General features: G+C 32.9%; 1 protein-coding gene across 1 annotated transcript in view; it reads right to left on the reverse strand.

The window, feature by feature from the left end:
• Positions 1-24,775, reverse strand: part of HELZ (helicase with zinc finger) — a 284,703-nt gene that overhangs the window by 193,463 nt on the left and 66,465 nt on the right. The window contains exons 7-8 of the mRNA XM_051995260.1: positions 14,896-15,020; positions 13,143-13,199 (exon numbers count right to left, since the gene is read on the reverse strand). Of these exons, the coding sequence (XP_051851220.1) occupies positions 13,143-13,199; positions 14,896-15,020 (182 nt within the window). The remainder of the gene's footprint in view (positions 1-13,142; positions 13,200-14,895; positions 15,021-24,775) is intronic.

A 24,775-nucleotide genomic window follows, 5' to 3' on the forward strand; every position in this document is an offset into this window, starting at 1 on the left:
AAGGGAGGAAAGCATAAACCGGGGTTAACAAGATGGAAAGTAATACAGAATTGGTCATTCTAACCATAAATGTGAACGGGGTAAACTCCCCCATAAAGAGGAAGCGGTTAGCAGAATGGATTAAAAGCCAGAATCCTACAATATGTTGTTTACAGGAAACACACCTGAAGCGGGGAGATACATGCAGGTTAAAGGTAAAAGGTTGGAGCAAAATCTACTATGCTTCAGGTGAAGTCAAAAAAGCAGGGGTAGCCATCCTGATCTCAGATCAAGCTAAAGCAAAAATTGACCTAATTAAAAGAGATAAGGAAGGACACTATATCTTGCTAAAGGGTAGCATGGATAATGAAGCACTATCTATATTAAACATATATGCACCAAGTGGGGTAGCATCTAAATTCTTAAAAGAGAAACTAAGAGAGCTGCAAGAAGAAATAGACAGTAAAACTATAATAGTGGGAGATCTTAACCTTGCACTCTCAGAATTAGATAAATCAAACCAGAAAATAAATAAGAAAGAAGTCAAAGAGGTAAACAGAATACTAGAAAAGCTAGATATGATAGACCTCTGGAGAAAATGTAATGGAGACAGAAAGGAATACACTTTCTTTTCAGCAGTTCATGGAACCTATACAAAAATTGACCATATATTAGGACATAAAAACCTCAAACTCAAATGTAGTAAGGCAGAAATAGTAAATGCATCCTTTTCAGACCACGATGCAATGAAAATTACATTCAACAAAAAAGCAGGGGGAAGTAGACCAAAAAATAATTGGAAACTAAATAATCTCATACTAAAGAATGATTGGGTGAAACAGCAAATCATAGACATAATTAATAACTTCACCCAAGAAAACGATAATAATGAGACATCATACCAAAATGTATGGGATGCAGCCAAAGCGGTAATAAGGGGAAATTTCATATCTCTAGAGGCCTATTTGTATAAAATAGAGAAAGAGAAGGTCAATGAATTGGGTTTGCAATTAAAAATGCTAGAAAAGGAACAAATTAAAAACCCCCAGTCAAACACTAAACTTGAAATTCTAAAAGTAAAAGGTGAGATCAATAAAATTGAAAGTAAAAAAACTATTGAATTGATTAATAAAACTAAGAGTTGGTTCTATGAAAAAACCAACAAAATAGACAAACCCTTAGTAAATCTGATTAAAAAAAGGAAAGAGGAAAATCAAATTGTTAGTCTTAAAAATGAAAAGGGAGAACTCACCACTAACGAAGAGGAAATTAGAGCAATAATTAGGAGTTACTTTGCCCAACTTTATGCCAATAAATTCGACAACTTAAATGAAATAGAAAAATACCTCCAAAAATACAGCTTGCCCAAACTAACAGAGGAAGAAGTAAATATCCTAAACAGTCCCATCTCAGAAAAAGAAATAGAACAAACTATCAATCAACTCCCTAAGAAAAAATCCCCAGGACCAGATGGATTTACATGTGAATTCTACCAAACATTTAAAGAACAATTAACTCCAATGTTATATATACTATTTGAAAAAATAGCGATTGAAGGAGTCCTACCAAACTCCTTTTATGACACAGATATGGTACTGATACCTAAACCAGGTAGGCTGAAAACAGAGAAAGAAAATTATAGACCAATCTCCCTAATGAATATTGATGCTAAAATCTTAAATAAAATATTAGCAAAAAGATTACAGAAAATTGTCACCAGGATAATACACTATGACCAAGTAGGATTTATACCAGGAATGCAGGGCTGGTTCAATATTAGGAAAACTATTAGCATAATTGACTATATCAATAACCAAACAAACAAAAACCACATGATCATCTCAATAGATGCAGAAAAAGCATTTGATAAAATCCAACATCCATTCCTAATAAAAACACTTGAGAGCATAGGAATAAATGGACTTTTCCTTAAAATAGTCAGGAGCATATATTTAAAACCATCAGTAAACATCATATGCAATGGGGAAAAACTGGAACCTTTCCCAGTAAGATCTGGAGTGAAGCAAGGTTGCCCACTATCACCATTATTATTTAATATCGTATTAGAAACACTAGCCTCGGCAATAAGAGTCGAGAAAGATATAAAAGGAATTAGAGTAGGCAATGAGGAAACGAAACTATCACTCTTTGCAGATGATATGATGGTATACTTAGAGAACCCCAGAGATTCTACCAAAAAGCTATTGGAAATAATTCATAATTTTAGCAAAGTAGCTGGCTACAAAATAAATCCCCATAAATCCTCAGCATTTTTATACATCACCAACAAAACCCAACAGCAAGAGATACAAAGAGAAATTCCATTCAGAATAACTGTTGATACCATAAAATATTTGGGAATCTATCTACCAAAGGAAAGTCAGGAATTATATGAGCAAAATTATAAAAAAGTCTCCACACAAATAAAGTCAGACTTAAATAATTGGAAAAATATTAAGAGCTCTTGGATTGGCCGAGCGAACATAATAAAGATGACAATACTCCCTAAACTAATCTATTTATTTAGTGCTATACCAATCAGACTTCCAAGAAAATATTTTATTGATCTAGAAAAAATAACAACAAAATTCATATGGAACAATAAAAAGTCGAGAATCTCAAGGGAACTAATGAAAAAAAAATCAAATGAAGGTGGCCTAGCTGTACCTGATCTAAAATTATATTATAAAGCAGCAGTCACCAAAACCATTTGGTATTGGCTAAGAAATAGATTAGTGGATCAGTGGAAAAGGCTAGGCTCACAAGACAGAATAGTCAATTATAGCAATCTAGTGTTTGACAAACCCAAAGCCCCTAACTTCTGGGAAAAGAATTCATTATTTGATAAAAACTGCTGGGATAATTGGAAATTAGTATGGCAGAAATTAGGCATGGACCCACACTTAACACCATATACCAAGATAAGATCAAAATGGGTCTATGACCTAGGCATAAAGAACGAGATTATAAATAAATTAGAGGAACATAGAATAGTTTATCTCTCAGACTTGTGGAGGAGAAAGAAATTTGTGACCAAAGATGAACTAGAGACCATTACTGATCACAGAATAGAAAATTTCGATTACATCAAATTAAAAAGCCTTTGTACAAATAAAACTAATGCAAACAAGATTAGAAGGGAAGCAACAAACTGGGAAAACATTTTCACAGTTAAAGGTTCTGATAAAGGCCTCATTTCCAAAATATATAGAGAACTGACTCAAATTTATAAGAAATCAAGCCATTCTCCAATTGATAAATGGTCAAAGGATATGAACAGACAATTTTCAGAGGATGAGATTGAAACTATTACCACTCATATGAAAGAGTGTTCCAAATCATTATTGATCAGAGAAATGCAAATTAAGACAACTCTGAGATACCACTACACACCTGTCAGATTGGCTAAGATGACAGGAAAAAATAATGATGAATGTTGGAGGGGATGCGGGAAAACTGGGACACTAATGCATTGTTGGTGGAGTTGTGAACGAATCCAACCATTCTGGAGAGCAATCTGGAATTATGCCCAAAAAATTATCAAAATGTGCATATCCTTTGATCCAGCAGTGTTTCTATTGGGCTTATATCCCAAAGAAATACTAAAGAAGGGAAAGGGACCTGTATGTGCCAAAATGTTTGTAGCAGCCCTGTTTGTAGTGGCTAGAAACTGGAAAATGAAGGGATGCCCATCAATTGGAGAATGGCTGGGTAAATTGTGGTATATGAATGTTATGGAATATTATTGTTCTGTAAGAAATGACCAGCAGGATGAATACAGAGAGGCTTGGAGAGACCTACATGAACTGATGCTAAGTGAAATGAGCAGAACCAGGAGATCATTATACACTTCGACAACGATATTGTATGAGGACATATTTTGATGGAAGTGGATCTCTTTGACAAAGAGACCTGAGTTTCAATTGATAAATGACGGACAAAAGCAGCTACACCCAAAGAAAGAACACTGGGAAACGAATGTGAACTATCTGCATTTTTGTTTTTCTTCCCGGATTATTTATACCTTCTGAATCCAATTCTCCCTACGCAACAAGAGAACTGTTCGGTTCTGCAAACATATATTGTATCTAGGATATACTGCAACATATCCAACATATAAAGGACTGCTTGCCATCTAGGGGAGGGGGTGGAGGGAGGGAGGGGAAAAAAAAATCGGAACAGAAATGAGTGTCAATATAATGTAATTATTAAATAAAAAATTAAAAAAAAAAAAAAAAAAAGAATAATCAGAACTCCACAGATCAGACCCACAGCTGAAGACATTAGCCTTAGCTGAGTTATTATATAATATTTGTTTAAAGAAAAGACAGTATAATGTTATACTACTTGATTCCATTATCTCTAAAAAATATCTTTATTAGAAAATGTAGCAATTAATAAAGAACTACCATTAAACAGTTTTGAGTGCTAGGTTTTTATCTTCATCTACCATTTTCACCTTTATTCTCTAATCTCCAAAAATGAAGTTGGCTCTTCTTACTGCCATGTATCTTTGATTCCATTACTTCCTTCATTGAGACTTCATTTTCAACCATCCCTTTCTCTCTTTTTTATCTTCAATATTTGTGTTCTGATTCCTTCTCTCCCAGTTAAAAAGCACATTCCAGGCTTCTCCATCCTTTAAAAACTTTCATTAGAATCTATAATCCCCTTAAATTATTATCATCCTACAATATTTCTCCATTTCTCAAACTTTTTTAAAAAGCTATTTACATTCACTGCCTCTATTTCTTCTCTAATTCACACTTCAACCCTTTGCATCTGGCTTCTAAATTTGATCTTCAAATGAAACTGCTCTCTTCAAAATTATTTTAATTACCATTATGCTCATCATTCTTGACCTATCTGCTACACATGACATTGTTGATCACCCTCTGCTGGAGACTGTCTCCTCTCTGAGTTTTCAGTTAGGTAAAAAGTTCAATATATGCCAGGCACAATGCTAACTGCCTGAGATATCAAAAATAAAAAAATAAAATAAAATAAAAAAGTAAATATAGTCATGGTTGCAAAGATCATATTCTAATAAAAGACAAAGTATGTCAATAAATAGGTATATGCAAGATAAACACCAAATAAACATAAGGTAATTTCAAGAGGAAGCCTAAGGGAAGGAAGGGAAAAGGGATTGTTAATAAAATCTTGTAGAGGTGAAATTTGAGCTGAGTCATGAAAAAAGCCAAGGAATCTAAGAAGAAAAAATAAAAAAGAAAAGCACTCCAAAAATGGGAGACATCTAATTCAAATATATAGTGAGTGAGGAAATGGACATTTAGGGTGAAGAATAATAAATAGGACAAGTGGCTAGACCATAAAATACATGGAGAATAATAAAGCTAAAAAAACTGGAAAGATAGGAAGATACTAAGTTATAAAGATCTTGATATTTATATTTAATAATGAAATTAACAGGGAGCCACTAGAGTTTATTGAATACAGCAATGCACTGAGTACAGAAGACAAACCTTTGTTTTAGAAAAATCACTGTGGCAACTGAGCTGATGATATAGGCAGAGACATGGAGACAAATCAATTGGAAATCTAATGCATTCAATAATAAAAGAGGGAGGCAATGAGAACTAGGGAGAACTAGAAACTAGGAAAATGGTAAACTAAGTGAAGAGAGAAGTTATACAAATAGAAATGACAAGATTTGACAACAGGGTGAATAAATCAGTGAGAATGAAAACTAAGGATTTAAAGGTATAAGTCAAGGTTAGAAGGTAGTACCTTTGATAGTAATAAAGAATTGTAGGATTACACCTTAAGCAAAAGAGACAAAAACTAAACATATAAATCTGGGAATCATTTACATGGAGATGATAACAACTAATGGGAGCTAATGCTCTGAGATAATATTGTACAGACAGAAAGAATTTTCAGAAAAGAGTCCAGAGGGCATGACATAGAAGAACCAGCAATAAAGAACAGAGTCAAGAAAACTCTGAGAGTCGAAGAAGAAAGATAGGAAAACTGCACTTGGTGTCAGCAAGATTGTTTGATGTTCTTTTGAAACTTTTAAGGTAACTAGAGAGTATAAAATGATTGAGAGTATACCTGCCAAAAGAAACACAGTATAATTATGGGAACATAAACATCGGACATTTTTAATGTAGATGGAATAAGATCAAAATAATTGAAGTAATATCTATTATTCAAAGACAGGTAACACTAATAAATTTTTTAAATGACAATTTTATCTAACTAATCTATTTAATCCCATCCTAATTAAAATACTAAAAATATTTTAATTATAAAAATATATATTATTGAGAAAAAATAATAAAATTTGAAAGAACAAAGGATCAGAAACTTCAAAGAAACCAGGGAAAAAAGATGGAAAGGAAATAGATTCAGCAATACCAGGCAAATTATATTATATGGTAAAAATATTACTGAAATGTAAAATGGATAATTTTGATTATTTTAAAATTTTCTTATATAAATAAAACCCATGCAGCCAAGACAAGAAGAAATGCAGAAAATTAGGGGAAAACTTTCATAGACAATCTCTCAAACAGGATATGATTGAGCTGGAATATTGCTATGTATAGAAATGATGAGCTACTTTATTTAGAAAAACATGGCAAGATTTGGACTTATAAAGGAAGAAGAGGGGAAGGAGGAGAAATAATGGGGAGAAGGCAAGAGAAGGAGGAGGAGTGAATATCTGAGAGAATACTTACTAAAAACATATACACTCCAAATGTTAAGAAGGGAATGCATTGTATTCGCTTTATATTTATCTGTATATATTTTTAAATATACATATTGTCTCTGCTGATAAAATATAAGCTGCTTTAAAGTAAGGATTGTTTTATGTTTTTATTTGTATCCCAAGGGCCTACCATACTATCTGATACATAGTTCTTAATAAATGTTTATTGAATAAATTCATTCATTCAAATTAGTGAACAAAATCCTAGCTGTGAATAATAAATTTTACTATTTTTTTAAAGTGTCAGACACAATAAGAAGCGATCTTTCTATTACCTTTCTTTGAAAGGTGTTTTGATTATTTAATATGTCAGCTGTGCTTTGGTTTTTAAGATGTCTGACTGACAAATAATACTACTCTAATTAGACAAAACAAATCATTAAAAGTGCTGAATTATTAATTAGCAAACTAAAATAAGTCTTCCAAAATTGTTGCCAAAAGGATTCAGTAATAATCATTTAACTTATATATGATGATGGATTAATAAAGTTAAAAATCAATTTTTTATTTTTTTTAACCAAGTGATTGTAAAGACAATTTGGTAGCCCACAATAATGAGCTTGTAGTTAAGAAGACATGGATTCACCAATTCTTCCTGTGCAACAAGAGAATTGTTCGGTTCTGCACATATATATTGTATCTAGGATATACTATGACATATTTAACATGTATAGGACTGCTTGCCATCTGGGGAACGGGGTGAAGGGAGAGAGGGGAAAAGTTGGAACAGAAGTGAGTGCAAGGGATAATGTTGTAAAAAAACTACCTAGCCATGGATTCTGTCAATAAAAAGTTATAATTGTTAAAAATAAAATAAAAATTTCATGGCTAAAAAAAAAAAGAAGAAGAAGAAGACATGGATTCAAATCTCTGACTCTATGTGACTCTTTCCATTGGTAGGTGCTTCAGTAATTCCCTTAGACTTAAGTTACTACATAATCTATAAGTTATGCACTTAAAAAATCTAAATAAAATGTTATAATTATGTATCAGCAAAAGTTAAATAATTAATTCATCTCTTATTATTTAGAAAGTGAACAAAAAGTAGAACTAAATTTCTTTAAAAAATTCTTAAGAATGGGATTCTTGAAAACAAAAGGAAGCAATTCCAAGGGGCAGGAGGAGGAAGCTGTCAAAGCATATCAATAAAAATACACAGAACTCACCAACCAACCTAGTTTAAAAGAGAAATGTGCAGAAGAAGGAAGGGTAGATAACAAAAGATGAATACAAAAGTATGTCAATGTCCTGTAAATAATCCTGAAGGCATTACAAGTTCAGAATGAGTTGAAACTAGCAAAAGAAGCTAAGGACAACAACAACAAAAATTCTTTAGTTATATTTAAAAGAAAAGAATGGTCAAAGAAGAGACAGAATCTTTGTTGAAATAGATAGGACAATGGTAGCTACCAATAGAAAGAAGTCAAAGCTATTCAATTTAGATTTTTATGTTTTCTCTATCAAAAAAGACTTTTAAAACATAAGAAAAAGTGAATAAAAAAGATTTAAAAGAGATAAATAGATGGTAAGAGAATATTCTTGATGAATTCAAGCCACCAGACTCACATGAATTACAACCTCAAATACATAAAAGGATTGACAGTTGTGATTGCTAAGCCACTGTCAATAATGTCTAAAAGGTCATAGAAAATAGAAGAATTACCATAAAAGAAAGGCAAATGTCTCAATTTTCAAAAAAAAAAAAAAAGGGGGGGGGGGAGAGAAATAGAGTCTATAAACTATCAGAAACTTTGACTTCAATTTCTAGAAAAATTCTATAAAGGATCTAGGTTCTGGGATTTAGATATAATTATATGAAGTGATGGTTGATAAACATGTTCAAAGCAAAACAGTTCATAAAGAAGGCCAGCACAGTTTCATCAATAATATGTAATGTCAGACTAACCTAATTTTTGCTTTTGACAGGGTTACCAAATTGAAATTTAGGGGGAATGCTATAAAGGATGCCAGTATAGTCATAAGCTTTACTACTGTATATGTTATAAGCTTTAATATGTGTATGTATGTATGTATATGCAGGTAAATAAAATATGCTTAGATTTTTAAAAACTTTTCATAATTAATCTACCATGTCCTTTTCTTCTGGGAATGAAGAGGACTACATGATAATATAACTAGTTGGTTGAATAGCTTGATTCAAAGAAGTCATTCATTAATAATTCAACATCAGTTCTTCAGTGCAATATACCCACAAATTTGTATTTGATTCTGAGCTTTTTAACATTTTTATCAATTATTCAGATAGAGGAATAAGTGTCATGTTCATATTTGTAAATCCCACTAAGACAGAAAAGACAACTAACACAATAGTTGACTGAGTCAGGAACTAAAATAGCCCAGTGCTGAAGTCAGAGGATGAAACTCATTAGGGATAAGTGTAAAATCTTAAGATGTGGGTCTTTTAAAAAATCAACTTTCACAAACACAAGATTAGGAAGGCATGAGTAGAAAACAATTTGTTTTTAAAAGATCTGGGAGTTTTAGTGGACTGAAAGTCAATGAATTAGAAATGTGATATACCAAGCTAAGTGTGATATAAATGCAGGTATTGGAACCCATAATTAATTAGGGAAGCACAGCTTTCAGATGAGGTAAATAATGGTCCTCTATATTTTTTTCTATTTAGAACATCTCTATACAGTATTGTCTTTGGTTCCTGTACCACAGTTAAGAAATTCACTAATAAAAGTGAAGCACATCCAAAGGAAGCCAACTAGGCAATAACAGTCAACAAGGAATAGAAACCCAAGATAATGATAATTTTAAAAGCGCTTGATGAATTCAAGCTATCTGGCAAGAATGAACTTGAGTTCCTGTCATTCATGAGACTCAATGGAAGGGCTTGAGTATAGTATAACATATATTGTCTTCAAGTATTTCATTTTTATTATGTAGAAAAAGGAATAGCTTTATAATGTTTAACCCCAGAGGGCAAAACCAGAAGCAACTGGTAAAAGTTATTACCAAAAGTAGAATGGGCTGCCTCAAGAATTGATTTTCCCTCATTAAAAGTCTGCAAAAACAAGATGGTCCCTCCCAATTGCATGATTCTGTGAAGATATTTAGGACTAGCTTATTATCTCCATAAACTAAATTAATGATAATGAAAATAAAAATTTAAGAGACAAATGAGATCTAATAATTCCTCAACATATAAACATTTTTCTACATATGTTAACATAACAGAAGATCTTCCTCTTTTAAAAAGAAAAAAAAATCAATATATTTTGTAAACTTGAAAATGATCTATAAGGATTTATTTGTGGATTTGACTGTGTAATTACCCCCAGGATTATATTTGCTTCCTACAAGTGCCATCTCATGGATACCTTATGTCTAAAAGTGATCACAATGTATATAACTTGTACAGCTCTTCTCACTCAACTGCTTCAGTAACTAACCTCTAGACAAAAGAAGGAAGCCAGTCTGCTGAGCCTCAAATTAGCTGCTCATGCAATTTGGAGGGTTCCTCCACAAGTAATCCCAAGTAAATGGAGGAATCCCTCCAAAATAGACTAGTGAGAAATAAATCCTAAGAATTTAAGTGAGGGAAGACAATGAACTCCTTGATCTACTGATGACTTAGATATTCCTTTGACAAGCCAGAGACCAAATGGCTAACTCAGCATGAACCAAACAGCAGTAAAGACTAAAAACATTCCCAGTTCTACTATACTTGTTTCAACTACAACTACTATATTGCTTTGAGATTAATGAATAAAAACCCCTTTTATTTACTGAAAAAGAATAATCATAACATCAACCGTGAAGATCATTTTTCAACAGAGTAAAGAAGACAAATTACTCCCTTCTCTGAATGTTATACAACCATCTACTTGGTCCTGGGCATACCCACACTCAATTTTCTATTAGAGAGAGCTTGAAATCCAAGCCAATTGTGCATTTATGGAGATAAACATAAGAGTTACTCTGAGACATAAAACTGCCAAATTTTATGAAAAATAAGCAGTCTTCATCATAAGTCCACAATGCCCTATGTATAATTATGATATGACCATAATACCTCTTGTTTAATAATTATACATTGTGACAAGTTATTCCCCAATTTATAAATGCTCAAAAGATATGAACAAACAATTTTTAGATGAAAAAATTAAAGCTATTTTAGTCATATGAAAAAATGTTCAAAATCATTATTGATTTAAAAATTGCAAACTAAAACAATTTTGAGTTACCACTTCACACTTATCAGACTGATTAAGGTGACAGAAAAGATAATGACAAAAGTTGTTAGAAGTGTAGGAAAATTGGGATTCTAATGTATAGTTGGTGAAATTATAAAATGATCCAATCAATCTGAAGAGAAATTTAGAACTATGCTCAAAGGGCTACAAAACAGTGTAAACCCTTTGACCAAACAGTCTCACTATTGAGTCTGTATCCCAAAGAGATCATAAAAGAGGGAAAAAAACTTACATGAGCAAAAATGTTTGTAGCAGCATTTTTTGTAGGGGCAAGGAACTAGAAACTAAGTGGATGCCCATCAGCTGGGGAATGGCTGAATAAATTATGTTAAAAGAATGTAACAACAATATTATTATTCTATAAGAAATGATGAGCAGGCTGATTTCAGAAAGGTCTGGAGAGACTTACATGAACTGATGCCAAGTGAACTGAGTAGAACCAAGAGAATATTGTATATAGCAAGAAGATTATATGATGATCAACTGTGATGGATTTGGCTATTTTCAACTATGAGGTGATTCAGGACAATTCCATGTATAATGACCTCCTGGTTCTGCTCATTTCAGTTAGCATCAGTTACTGTAAGTCTCTTCAGGCCTCTGTGAAATCATCCTGTTGGTCGTTTCTTACAGAACAAACAATAATATTCCATAACATTCATATACATAATTTATTCATTCTCCAATTGATGGGTATCCATTCAGTCTACAGTTTCTTGCTACTACAAAAAGGGCTGCCACAAACACTCTTGCACACGTGGGTCCCTTTCCGTCCTTGAAGATCTCTTGTGATACAAGCTCAATAGAAATACTGATGGATCAAAGGGTATGAACAGTCTGATACTTTTTTGAGCATAGTTCCAAATTGCTCTCCAGAATAGCTGGATCCATTCACAGTTCTAACAACATGTTCCAGTTTTCCCATATCTCCTCCAACATTCGTCAGTATCTTTTCCTGTCATTTAGCCAATCTGAGAGGTGTGTAGTACTATTTCAGAGTTGGCTTAATTTGCATTTCTCTGATCAATAATGATTTAGAGCACCTTTTCATATGATTAGAAATAATTTCAATTTCTTCATCTGAAAATTGTTTATATCCTTTGACCATTTACCAATTGGAATGTGGCATGAATTCTTATAAGTTTGAGTCAATGCTCTACATATTTTAGAAAAGAGCGGGTCAATTCCAATAAACTTGTGATGGAGAGGGAGTCATTTGCACCCAGAAGGAGGACTATGGGGACTGAATATAGATCATAGCATAGTATTTTCACCTTTTTGTTTTTGTTTGCTTGCTTTTTTTTGTTTCTTGTAGAGGACTGCAGATATTGGGGAACTCTGATATTTGAAGCAAAGATGCTTACAGCAAGGTATTAACTCAGCATGATTAATGAGATGATGGTTCTCTAGTTCACATATATTTAGTACTTAATATGGTGATGTAATGGTCCTTTAGTTCACACATACCTAGTACACCATAAAGATATAATTATACTGAGGTATTTATGGGCAGAGAGGACTGGAAATGAGACGTTCCATTTTTGACCATCCTCCTAGTGGCTCTCCTCCCTACTTCACTTCTCCACTAAGACCAAGGCTGGTCCCGAGATCCTCCAGAGAGCTAGCCTGGACATTACACTTTCTCATTTTTTTTTTTCTTTTTTATCTGATTTTTCTTGTGCAGCAAGATAAATGTGGAAATGTGTTTAGAGGAAGTGCATGTTTAACCTATACTGAACTGCTTGCTGTGTAGGGGAGGAGGAGGTAGAGGAAAGGGAAGGAGAAAATTTTGGAATACAAGGTTCTGCAAAATGTTGAAAATTATGTATTTTGAAAATAAAAGGCTATTATTAAGAAATGATGAGCAGGTTAATTTTAGAAGAACCTGGAAAGATTTACATTAACTAATTAATATTGAGAGAAATGAGCAAAATCAGGGGAACATGATACACAGTAACAGAAACACTATGTGATTATTAACTATTATAGTCTTGGCTCTTTTCAGCAATACAGTGATTCAAGACAAGTCCAACAGACTTGGGATGTAAATGCCATCCATATCTTCATGGCAGTCTTCATAGTTCTCTCTGGTTCCCTCACCAGTTTCTAAGCAGACACAGATAATACTATGATTCCCCAAATTCAATATTGTAAAAATTAGTAAAATTTTCCCTAAAAAGCTCCACAAATATTCTTACCTCTGTTTCAGTGAGAAGTGTCTTTAGTCTTGTCAAATCTTTTGTTGCCATTCCATTCTGATAACAGAAATTGAAGAAAAAAAGAAGAGAAAAGTTATCAAGAGATTAGTTCTTTACTATTTTCATGATATATATCAAGATTTATTACTCAACTGGTTCTCCAATTTTCCTCTAAAAATCATAACAATTTAGGAAAATATAGACATGATGTTAATATAAGATATATTTCCCTAGTAAGTAAAACAGTTTCACAATTTATAAAGAAATTTAAAATTAGTTAAATGGGAAACAAAAAAGGACATTACTATAGACCAAGATAAACCAATATAAACATTAAAGCAAAACTATGAGGGAAATGGGGGGATGGGGGTGGGGGGATGGTAAATATAAGCAACTTAGCAACTTATAAGTCTAATATCTTTTATCTCATTAACTAGTAGAGGTTGATATTTGCAAAATTATGTCATACCTAAAAATATTTTAGTATTAAAGGAAAGAATCATGAAAGAAATATTTCTGATTAGTATCTTCCTTCAAGGAGAGAAATTATATAAACAATTCATTTCACTAAGATTCATAATTAACTTTTATTTCAAAAGCAAATTATTTCCTTTGAAATAAAATAATTTTGAATAAAAGCTCTAAATAAAAACATCTACAATCAAATTGGTAAGCTTAAGCAAAAAAGTTCTCAGGTTTCAAAATAATGAAGATGTTTGAAAATATTTAACAATTTACTCCTAACAGACTTCTAACTGGACTCCCTGCCTCAAGAGTTTCCCCATTCTTTCCAATCCATCCTCCACTCAGCTGCTGAAAATAGCTAGCCTAAAACTTAAGTCTGACCAAGTCCTCATGAACTCAATAAGTTCTCTTCAAGGTGACATTTAAAGATCTTCATAATGTTGTCCCTTGTTATCCTTCCAGTCTTCATAATGTTCCAACTACTCACTCTAAAGTCCAATAACATTGGCCTACTTATCCCTCACACACATTATCTCCTATCTCCATGAATTTTCACTATTTACCATGCTTTAAATGGCCTCTCATCTTTTCCTCACAGCAAATTTTCCCCACAGCAAATTTTCCCATTCACCTACAATCTTAGAATACCTGAGAATTTCAAGACTCAACTCAAGTACCAACTTCTGCAGAAGACTTTTCTTTAACCTCCATGCTGCCATTGTTTGATCTTCAAAACTTAAGCCCCACTTACTTTACACATATCATGAATATTTATTTATTACATATACATTATATCACTTGAAAGTCAACACCTTATGAAGAACCGCTTACCTTCCCATCTACTATATACATAGCTTACAACTGTATCCAAATACTTGCCACAGTGCCTAGTACATGCTTATTGCCTTCCTTGATACTTGATATAGATATAGATATAGATATATGGGTATGTATATTTCCTATCCATTACTAAGTTCTTGGACAGTAAAAACTACTTTTGTCTCCAATGCTCAGTATAGCGCCTGGCATTTGGTAAACAGTTAACAAATGTTTGGTGATTAACTGATAAATGCCACTGGAATATACAAGAATTATATATTAATTTTGGTTTTACCTTTTAGTAATTATTACATAATCATTCTTTTAGAGAGTATTTGCTGCTAAATGTTAAGCGACTATAGGAAAACCAGATCACCTTTTTATCCCATGGAATGAATCCCACAAATATAGGGCAAAAGTTAAGCATGAATTAGTTTTGAAGAAAGCAAATTAGATCTAATCAACTTACCAGAGACTCTCCCATCAGTGACTTGGAAAGAACATTAGAAACAACTTGGAGCTTTCCTTTAAGATGCATGCAACAAAGCACTGCTTGAAACGAGCCATCTCCCTTGGCCAAGCCCTCTCCCAAAACTGTAATAAGATATAAAGCATTAATCATATTAATCAATGCAAATTTTCCTTGACTATAAAATTAAAACTATGTCCTAATTATGTCTTTGTAAATAAGAGCCTAAGGTGTCTATGCTTCTACTAGAAATAAAACGCCACATCTGTCTTGTCCAAATGCCTGCCCTTTAGAAGGAATACATCTAAACCTAGGAGATAAAACTTTATATTAGTAAAAATTATTATAATATGTTTATGGCGTAGTGGTTAGAGAGGGAGCTGATCTTGGAATCAGAAAGACCTGAATTTAAGTCTAACTTCTTAGGCACAATGACTTTCTAACCCTAGAAAATCACTGTAAGGGACATGCAAGGAAGCCAACCCCTAGAGAACTCTCCAAAACTATAAATTCCATCCCTGCACTGCTAGAACAAGTCCTTTATATTAAATGAAATCATGGACTTAATCCCTATCACTTCTCTAGTTAATATAACAGTGGAACCTCATGCAGGGTACATCCATATTGAAAGCTCAAATATAGCTGCTCAGAATCATATTTAAGGATGCCTTCAGAGAAAAATTCTGTTAATCACTTTTTTACTCAAAACTTCCACAAGATTTATCTGTAAATAAGCTTTATATTTCATGAGAAATTCAGAAAACCCAATTATTAGGCCATTAATGTGGACCTCTAAAAAGAAACAATCAAATGCATACTAAATTAATAAACTTGGTCCAAAACAATTCTGATGACCACTGTATAGTACCCACTACAAATGAAAGCAAATTAGGATTATCGGGTATGACCACTTAATTTTTCCAGGAATTGCAATATTATTTTTACCTCTTAAATAATTATTAACTACTTTATTCTAGAAAATTTGTAATTAGAATTATTGTGTATTTGCTTATCCTAAATTGCTTGATTCCCCCTCCCTCAGGTTTTATGCAGGGGTAGGTTTGATCCAACTTATACTGACTTGTAAGAGCTAATTGTTAAATTTTTAGTGTAAGCGATTACATCTTAGAAATGGGTAAATGACAAAAATCATGGCTTGCTTTATTATTTTGTTGATTTTTAAACTTGTGAAGGAAAATGTAACAAATTACATCACACTTAATGCTGTTATGCTTTAAAAAAAATAAGGATATAGGGCATGAGAAATACTTATAGCTATTAGTTTGAACTTTTTGTCTTAAAATATTTTAAGCCACCTTTAATATTATATATTCAATTATATAGGTCAATATTTGTTTACTAAATGCTAATTATGAAGACAATACAGGTACTATTTAGATATGGTTCCTACCCTCATAGACCTTCAGTCTAGTTGAGGGATAAAGCGTACATACAGATAATTAACAAAATAATAGTGATCAACTAGCTTTATCTATCTATAATCTTTAAAATATGATTATATCATGAAAATGTGAAATAAAGGGCTGTATAGATGAAATAGGGGTTCTAAATAGGGGTAAGAAGAGAATCAAAGAGGGCTTCATTAAAGAATTGGAGCTTTTAAAAAGTGATATAAAAACAAAAGATAAGAGAGGGGAGAAATTCTAGGAATAAAAACCAGAGTGAGCAATAATTATTAAAAAGCATGTAGCTAGATGGTGCAGTGGATAGAACATCAGCCCTGGAGTCAGGAAGACCTGAATACAAATGTAGCTTCAGACACTTAATATTTACTAGTTGTATGTGACCCTGAGCAAGTCACTTAACCCCAACTCAAAAAAAAAAAAAAAAGTATGGATATAGAGCTTTAAAATTTATGATGAACTATCATCATTTCTGTGAGGTAGGGAAAACAAATATTAATATCTTCATTATATAGATGAGGAAATTGAAGTTCAATAATATTACCTGACTTGTTTGAAGCAAAACAAAAATGAGGTTTGAGCCAGTCTCAAATCCAGATCTTTATTCCAAAAAACTGTTATTTCTATTATTCCATAATATCAAAGGCATGAAAGCACAAAGTATGTTTACAGGACACAGAGTAACAGTCTATACTTTTTGTATAGCCCAATGGACTTATGACATAAGGTAGAAAGAATAGGATAAAACCAGATTGTGATGGCCTTAGATATCAATCAGACAAAAGGTAGGAATTAAAGCTATTTTTAATATCTATGCAAAAAATAGCTTATTCTGGCAGCAATATTTAGAATGGATTACAGTAGACCAACATGGGAGATAAGAAGACAAGTCAGGAAATTATTACACTGTCTAGGCAGATGAAACTGACAGATTATATGAAGGTAATAGGAAATAAGAGAAGAGAAAGACAGGCATGGGAGATAGTGCAGAAATAGAAATAAATGAAGAGTGCTAAAAGCTCAAAATGAGCTAACATTGGCAAATAAGTCTAAAGACAGCAAAAGTAAGGGATTTTCAGAGATATAATGTCAAAAAAGTAATTTCACAAAATGACCACTGGTATGGGTTGATGAGAAAGACAAGAAAAAAGAAAGAACAATTCAATTCTAATTTTGTTTTCTCTGTCAAAGAGAAAGTTCTTGAGAATTCAAGAGCTAGATGACACAGTTGATAGAGTGCCATCCCTAGTCCGGAGGACTTGAGTTCAAATCTGACCACAAACACCATACTTCCTAGTTGTGTTTCTTTGGGCAAGTCACTTAACCCCAATTGTCACCCCCAAAAAAAGAAAGACAGAGACAGAGAGAGGGACAGCCACAGAGACAGGGACAGAGAAAGATACAGAGAGTATTCAAGGGATAGAACAAAAATCAAACTTAAAAATAAGCAAATGATAACCAATATAATAATGGGAAATATAGACAGGGAAATAAAAAGAAACCACCTAGCACTTTTTGATAAGTTCAAGTCACCAAAATCAAACATTACTAAGACAAGAAGAGGAACTAGAGAGTTACAAAGGTAAATTTTTAATGAAGGAAAAAGAACCAATTATGGATCAATGAATTTGACTGAAGCCTGGTGAAAACTTTATTTTAAAAATATTGGTGAGAGATAGTAAGTAGAACAGTAAATAGAGCATCAGTTATAGATTCAGGAGGGCCGTGGTTCAAATTCAGCCTCAAACATTTACTAGCTGTTTGCCTCTAGACAAATCTCTTCATTTTAATTGCCTCCAACAAAAGAATATTGAGTAAACATCTAAAACAATTAAATGGTAATTATAAAGATGACAACATTATTTCTTCACAATCTGATTAAAGCATACTAATATCATTTCCTTTTTTGACAGGGTTACACTGGTAGATTCAGTATCATAGCCAGATTTTAACTAAGTATGTAACAAAATGTTTCAAACCACTTGTATGGACAAGATAAAAACATATGGATTAGAAAATAGGACAATTAGATAAATCTGAAACTGGTTGAAAAACAAAGATAGAATAGTCTTCAATCATTTGATATCAATTTGCAGGGATCACAGCTATAATCAGAAATTTAGAGCTAAAGAGGGCCATAGAAGTCATATAGTCCAAATCTCTTCATTTAATTTATGAGAAAGACTAAAAGAAATAAAAGCAGAAGATTTGTATACAGGTTATCGAAAGGCAAATTCAGTGCTCTTTCCATTACTACAAACTTCCTCCCTTCTAGTGAAGTGACTCAGGGACCTTGTGCTAATTAACAATTTTATCAATGTCCAAAGCTTCTCAAACTGTGGAATCATGTAACTGAATGTGGGGGATCATGAAAAATCTGGCAATACTAAAAGATACCAAATAGTCCACCAAAATGTAATTCTTTACCAAAAAATAAAAAAGCACATTCATCTTCTTAGTATATAAATTTTCTTTCATCTTTAACAAATGACAAAATTATATGTTTTAAAATAAATTTATGATTTATCATAAATAAATATTTAATTTGTACATCTAAATACTCAGGATCATGTAAAATTAACTCAGGTGAAAAGTGGTTATGAAAGGAAAAAGTTTAAGAAGCCCTGGTATAGACAGCATAATTATAAAACTTACAAGTGGGAAACAGGGAGGGATAACTCTGACTGACAGGATTCAAAAAGATCTTGAAAAGCTGAAGTAGTTGGCCAAATCAAGTAAGATGAAATTAAAAGGGATAACATTTTACACTTAACTTCAAAAAGTCCAAAATGAGTTAAGTTTGGTTAACTCATTTGGGGGAAAAAAAAAATTTAGGGATTTCAGTAGAATAGTAATCAGAAACAAGAACAATTAATATTTATTTAGCTAGATCCTGATTAGTACAAGAAAATTTTCAAGTCCCATGTATTCTAATTCAGATTACTCCAAAATATAATTATGTAAAATCTAATCATTAGTATCTACCCAATAGGAAGGGGTATTGAGGGGAGGGACAAGCATTTAAGTGCCTATTACATGCCATCTCAGTTGTTCTTTATAACTATCCTGTGAGGTAGATGTTATCATCCCCTTTTATAGTTGATAAAACTAAGGCAAACAGAAATTGAATTACTTGCCCAGCTAATAAATGTCTGAAGCCAGATCTGAATTCAGCTCCAGCACTTTTATCATGTTAGGGGAATACAAATAATGCGACCACTTCACAGGGTTCATTGTACTGATTGAGAGCTAGCTATTAACACTTCATGCTTTTCAAAATAAACTTATTCATTTGATTTTCAAGTTCTCTGAATTAAGAGAGCTAACATGATCGTATGCTATCAAATAGAATAACACGTACAGTGTTTTACAAACTTTAGAAGCATTTTATAAATGCCATCATCATTTTAAAAATATTAAATTGAAAAGATAAAAATGAGATAAATACGTGTAAAATAACATAGCTCAAATAAAGAGCAAGCCACTGATTGTATTTAATGAGAAATGAATAAAAGATAAGACAATGGTTGTCACTATTTTTCAAAAAAGTTTTAACTGATATAAAAGTTATCTTAAAAAAGGGATCAAAAGAACCAAGTAACCACTTCAGCCCCTGTAAGAGTTCAAATGCTGGGTTCTTGTTCTTCTCAAAATATTATAAAAGTTCTCTCTGGGTGCCTTCCCTGGAATCAGGATTTTGTCGGTCCCTGTTCGAGCGCCAAAATGTGGCGAGCTTCTTCTTCTCAAAACACTGCCAGGTGATAAAAGTTCAGATCTTTTATTATCTCCAATATAGCCCGGTTAGCTTAGAGGTCTATCCCTCTGCTTGGTTCCAAGAACTCCCTCCGAATGTCGCCAAATCCAAAGGTTTTGTCCTTCAGCCTCTGCCTCTGCCTCTGCTTTCTTCAGCCTCTAGCCAGCTCCACTCTTGATGTCATTCCGGTGAAATCTCCCAAAGTGCTCTCTGTCTGCACCAGAGTGCTCCTCTCCAGTCCAACTGAACTCTCTTCTGCAACTAGCCAGCCAAGTGGAAAATATATTCTCTCTTGCCTTGCCTCAGAGAGAGGGCTTCTGGCGTAATTCCGCTGAAATCTCGACTTGTAGCTTCTTCACTCTGAAGAACTTCTTTGACTGGCCCATTGAAGCTCTATTTATGCTCCTTCAAGAGAGGGATTGTGGGTTTTCTCCCATAGTGCTCTCTGGCCCAAAGAGCTTCAAGGGAGGTGTGAACTCATAAAGTTACAAAGTTTACTTTGTGAAACTCCCATACTTGTGAACTCCAATGAGTAAAGGTGTGAACACAAGCCTTGTATTAATTAGTTCTACTTAGTACTTTGTTTCAGGTTCTGCCCAAAACATCTTCTTGTAAGATTAGATCAACTCTAATTAGTTAGCAGTTTGTAAGGATTCCAACAAGCCCCCAAATATGTGATCTCTTTTAAATACAGAGACAAGGCAAACTAGGGAAACATCATTTCAGAATACAAGATCATTTGCAAAATATCAGCAACTAGAAAAACAAAAGATAAAACAAATAATGTTGCTTCATCTAACAGGGAAAAAGGGAAAGGAGAGCATGTGGTAGGAACAAAGCAAGATCATCTCAAGAGCACTGATTTAAAAAAAAAAAAAAACTGGAGAAACAGCAGATAGATTTGAAACAGAAAAAAACTGCCAGTGTTTCTATAACTATTTTCATCAGCAATGGAAACAAAATTACTACATTTGACCTCACAAATTCGTCATCTAATTTATTATATAATATATGTAACATATGTGTGTGTGTATGTATATATATGTATATATATGACAGGTAGATACAGAATTTAAGATTAAGCCAAAAACAGACCAAATGAAACATACATCATGATATAAGTAATACAATTTTAAAAGCATTTAAGAATTGTTAGGCTATCACATGAATTGCAGGAGATTCTATAAAGATGGAAAAGATGACAGAAAAAAGACTGGACTTGAAAAATAAGAGAATTACCAAGTTTTCAGAAATCAGTGGGAATTAAACTCAAATAGAAATAGGGCTACAAATTCATGATATATGAGAGTTAAAGAGGGCAACATATTGACTTAGTTTTAAAGGTAATGTTATTTTTGTTGTAATGTACTTTTACTTATTTTTGCTTAATAGCTACCAATTATATTTTCATCAAGTTAAGGCTGTCCTCAGAAAAGTTGTATGTCTGACACCTCTGTCATAAAGTATAGCAGACCAGATTTTTAGTCATACAAGTGGAAAGTTGTAAGAAATGTAAGATTGCATTCTATCAACTATTTGTCAATAACAAAAAAAGCAATCTGACTTTGTGGTAATATCAATACTTGTAAGCAATAAAGAATAATTTATATTGATATAACATACAAACATTTCCAAAGTCCTTTCATCACAACTGCATAAGACAGGACAAAAAAAAGATGGAGTTCTAAAGGTTCTTTTCAAACAAGATGTCATCGACTCCCTTGTTAAGATCTAAGATTTCATGACAGATTCAATAATGGAAATAACTATTCAATGATCTATTAACATCAAATAAGCTATATAACAAAGTGATGGATGTATACTAAAGGTATTCATCAGTGTCAGACAGATGTCCTGCCTACAAAGTCCAAATAGAAGGATTTCCTATTGCCTGTGAATATTTGAAAATGTTCCCATTAGCAAATGCTATTGAAGATGGTATTAACCTGTAGAACATTAGAGTATATTCTTAATAAGATCCATGGACATTCAAAAAAGATGAGTCAAATTAATCAAATAAGAAAAATAAAAGAACAAGTTGTGGTATATGATTTCTGAAAAATCTGGAAAGATTCATATAAACTGATATAAAATGAAATAAGCAAAACCAGGAGAATATTCTACACAGTAACACTACTGCATGATATTGAACAATGAATGACTTAGCTAGTCTCAGCAATACAATGATCTATAACAATTCTGGGTGACTCAATCAAAAATGCTATTCACCTCCAAAGAAAGCTGATGGAGTCTGAGCGCAGATAACTTTACTTTTTCTACTTTATTTTTCTTGATGAGTGTTTTGGAGTTTTTTAGGTGAGGAATAGAATGTGGTTTTTTTTCTCCTTTATAAAAAATATATGGAAATGTTTTATATGACTATACATGCATATGGATGTTAAATTGCATCCCTCCTCAATGAAAGAGGAGGGGAAGGATATTAGAACTCAATTTTTTTTAAATTAAAATGGCTGACAAATCCAGGAACTCATTTGTCAGACTCCTCCAAATATCTTTAAATAATGGCTCTAAACAAATTTTAGAGCCTCAAAACTCACAAAAAGACAGAGTGGAAAAATTTTCCAGCCAAAGGCAGCTTGGAAGATTAGCAGAAAGAGGTCTGTTGCATTGGATGGGTGTGGAGCAAAATCATAGCCCAAGGCCCAGGAAACCATCAACAGACAACGGGGCCTCTAAAGCTATAATAGTGGAAGCAATCTCTAAACTTTTCAGCTCACAGGGAAAACTCAGAAGGAAAGGTTTGGCACACTAGGTATGCAGGAACTCCAACTCAGGATCAGACTTTGAAAGCTACTCAATCAATAGCAGCAGTAGTAGCAGCAGTAGCGACCATAACAGTAATAGTGACGACTTTAAGAGATCTCAACCCACAGGTAAGGGATACTGGACAGCTGGCCAGAGAGAGATTGCAGGGGGGCCTCTTTGCTGGCACTGTGACAGGACTTTGTTGCTTTGCCCATACTCAGCTCATAGTACAGGTCCGTAGAAGGATCTCTGAAAATAGCTTCACAAAACTCCTAAAACTTAAAACATTACACCCTGGAAATAAAGCCCTAAAAGTTAAAAGCCAAGCAAATGAGTAAACAACAGAAAATGATTCTAACCACAGAGAATTACTAAGGTGACAAGGAAGATTAAAAGATACACTCAGAAGATAAAGTCAAAGCTCCCAAATCCAAAACCTCCAAGAAAAATAAAAATTGGCCTCAGGCCATGGAAGAGCTGAAAAGGGACTGTGAAAATCAAGTAAGTGAGTTAGAGAAAAACTGGAGTTAGAGAAATGAAGAGAAGAATATCTTAAAAAGCCAAATGAGAAAGGAAGTACTCACTGAGGAAAATAATTCCTTAAAACTTAGAATTGAAAAAAAATTTGCTAATGACTTTGTGAGAAATCAAATTATTGAGAAATCACAATAAAATAAATTCAAAAGAATGAAAAAATAGGGAAAAATGTGAAATATCTAATTGGAAAAACAACTGATCTAGAAAATAGATTCAGGAGGGATAATATAAAAATTATTGTTCTATTTGAAACCCAGGATCAAAAAAAGAGCCTGCACATCATCTTTCAAGAAATTATCAGGGAAACTTAGGGAAGGGCGTGGGAGGAGGGGGCAGGAAATCGAGCACAAAGTTTTGCTAGGGTTAATGTTGAAGAACTGCCCATGCATATATTTTGAAAAATAAAAAGCTGTAATAAAAAAATTTATCAGGGAAAACTGTCCTGATATTTTAGAACTAGAGGGTAAAATAGAAATTGAGGGTAAAATAGAAATTGAGAGAATCTACCAATCATCTCTTGAAAGAAATCCCAAGACTATATAGCCAAATCCCAGAACTCCCAGGTAAAAAGAAAATATTCCAAGTACCCAGAAAAAAACAAATTCAAGTATAGTGGAGCTCCAGTCAAGATAAAACAAGATTTAGCAATTTCCACATTAAAGGATTGGAGAGTTTGGAATATGCTATTTCAGAAAGCACTGGAGTTAGAACTACAACCAAGAATCATCTATCCAATAAAATGAGTATAGTTCTTTGGGGGGAGGGGAGAAATGGTCATTCAATTAAATAAAGAATTTTCATGATGACCAGAGCTAAATAAAAAATTTGATTTTCAAATATAGGATTCAGGAGAAGCACAAAGAGGTAATAAAGAAAGGGAAATCATAAGGGACTTAAGAAGGTTTATCTGTTTACATTCCTCTATGAGAAGATGGTACTTGTAATTCCTAAGAACTTCCTCATTATTATGGCACTTAGAAAGAGTATATATAGACAGAGAGAAGAACAGGTGTGAGTTGGATATGAAGAAATAATATCTAAAAAATAAAATCAAAAAGTAAGAGAAGAATATATTAGGAAAAGGGAAAAGGGAGAAGTAGAAGGGTGTAAATAATCTACCATAAAAGAGGCAAGAAAAGGCTTTTACAATACATACAAGAAGGAGGGGAGGGTGATAAAAGAAAGCATACATTAGGGCAAGTCAGAAGCAAAACACTTATGTGGAAGGACAGGATGAAAAGAAAGAGAATAGAATAAATGGGGGAAATACAGTTAGCAATAGTAATTATGAAAAAAATTCTGAAACAAGTTTCTCTGATGAAGGCCTCATTTCTTGAATATATAGGGAACTAAGTCAAATTTATATAAACAAACTAACAAATAAATAAAGGCTATTTCC

This window comes from Antechinus flavipes, chromosome 4, assembly GCF_016432865.1.
Source record: "Antechinus flavipes isolate AdamAnt ecotype Samford, QLD, Australia chromosome 4, AdamAnt_v2, whole genome shotgun sequence".
Classification (NCBI taxonomy): domain Eukaryota; kingdom Metazoa; phylum Chordata; class Mammalia; order Dasyuromorphia; family Dasyuridae; genus Antechinus; species Antechinus flavipes.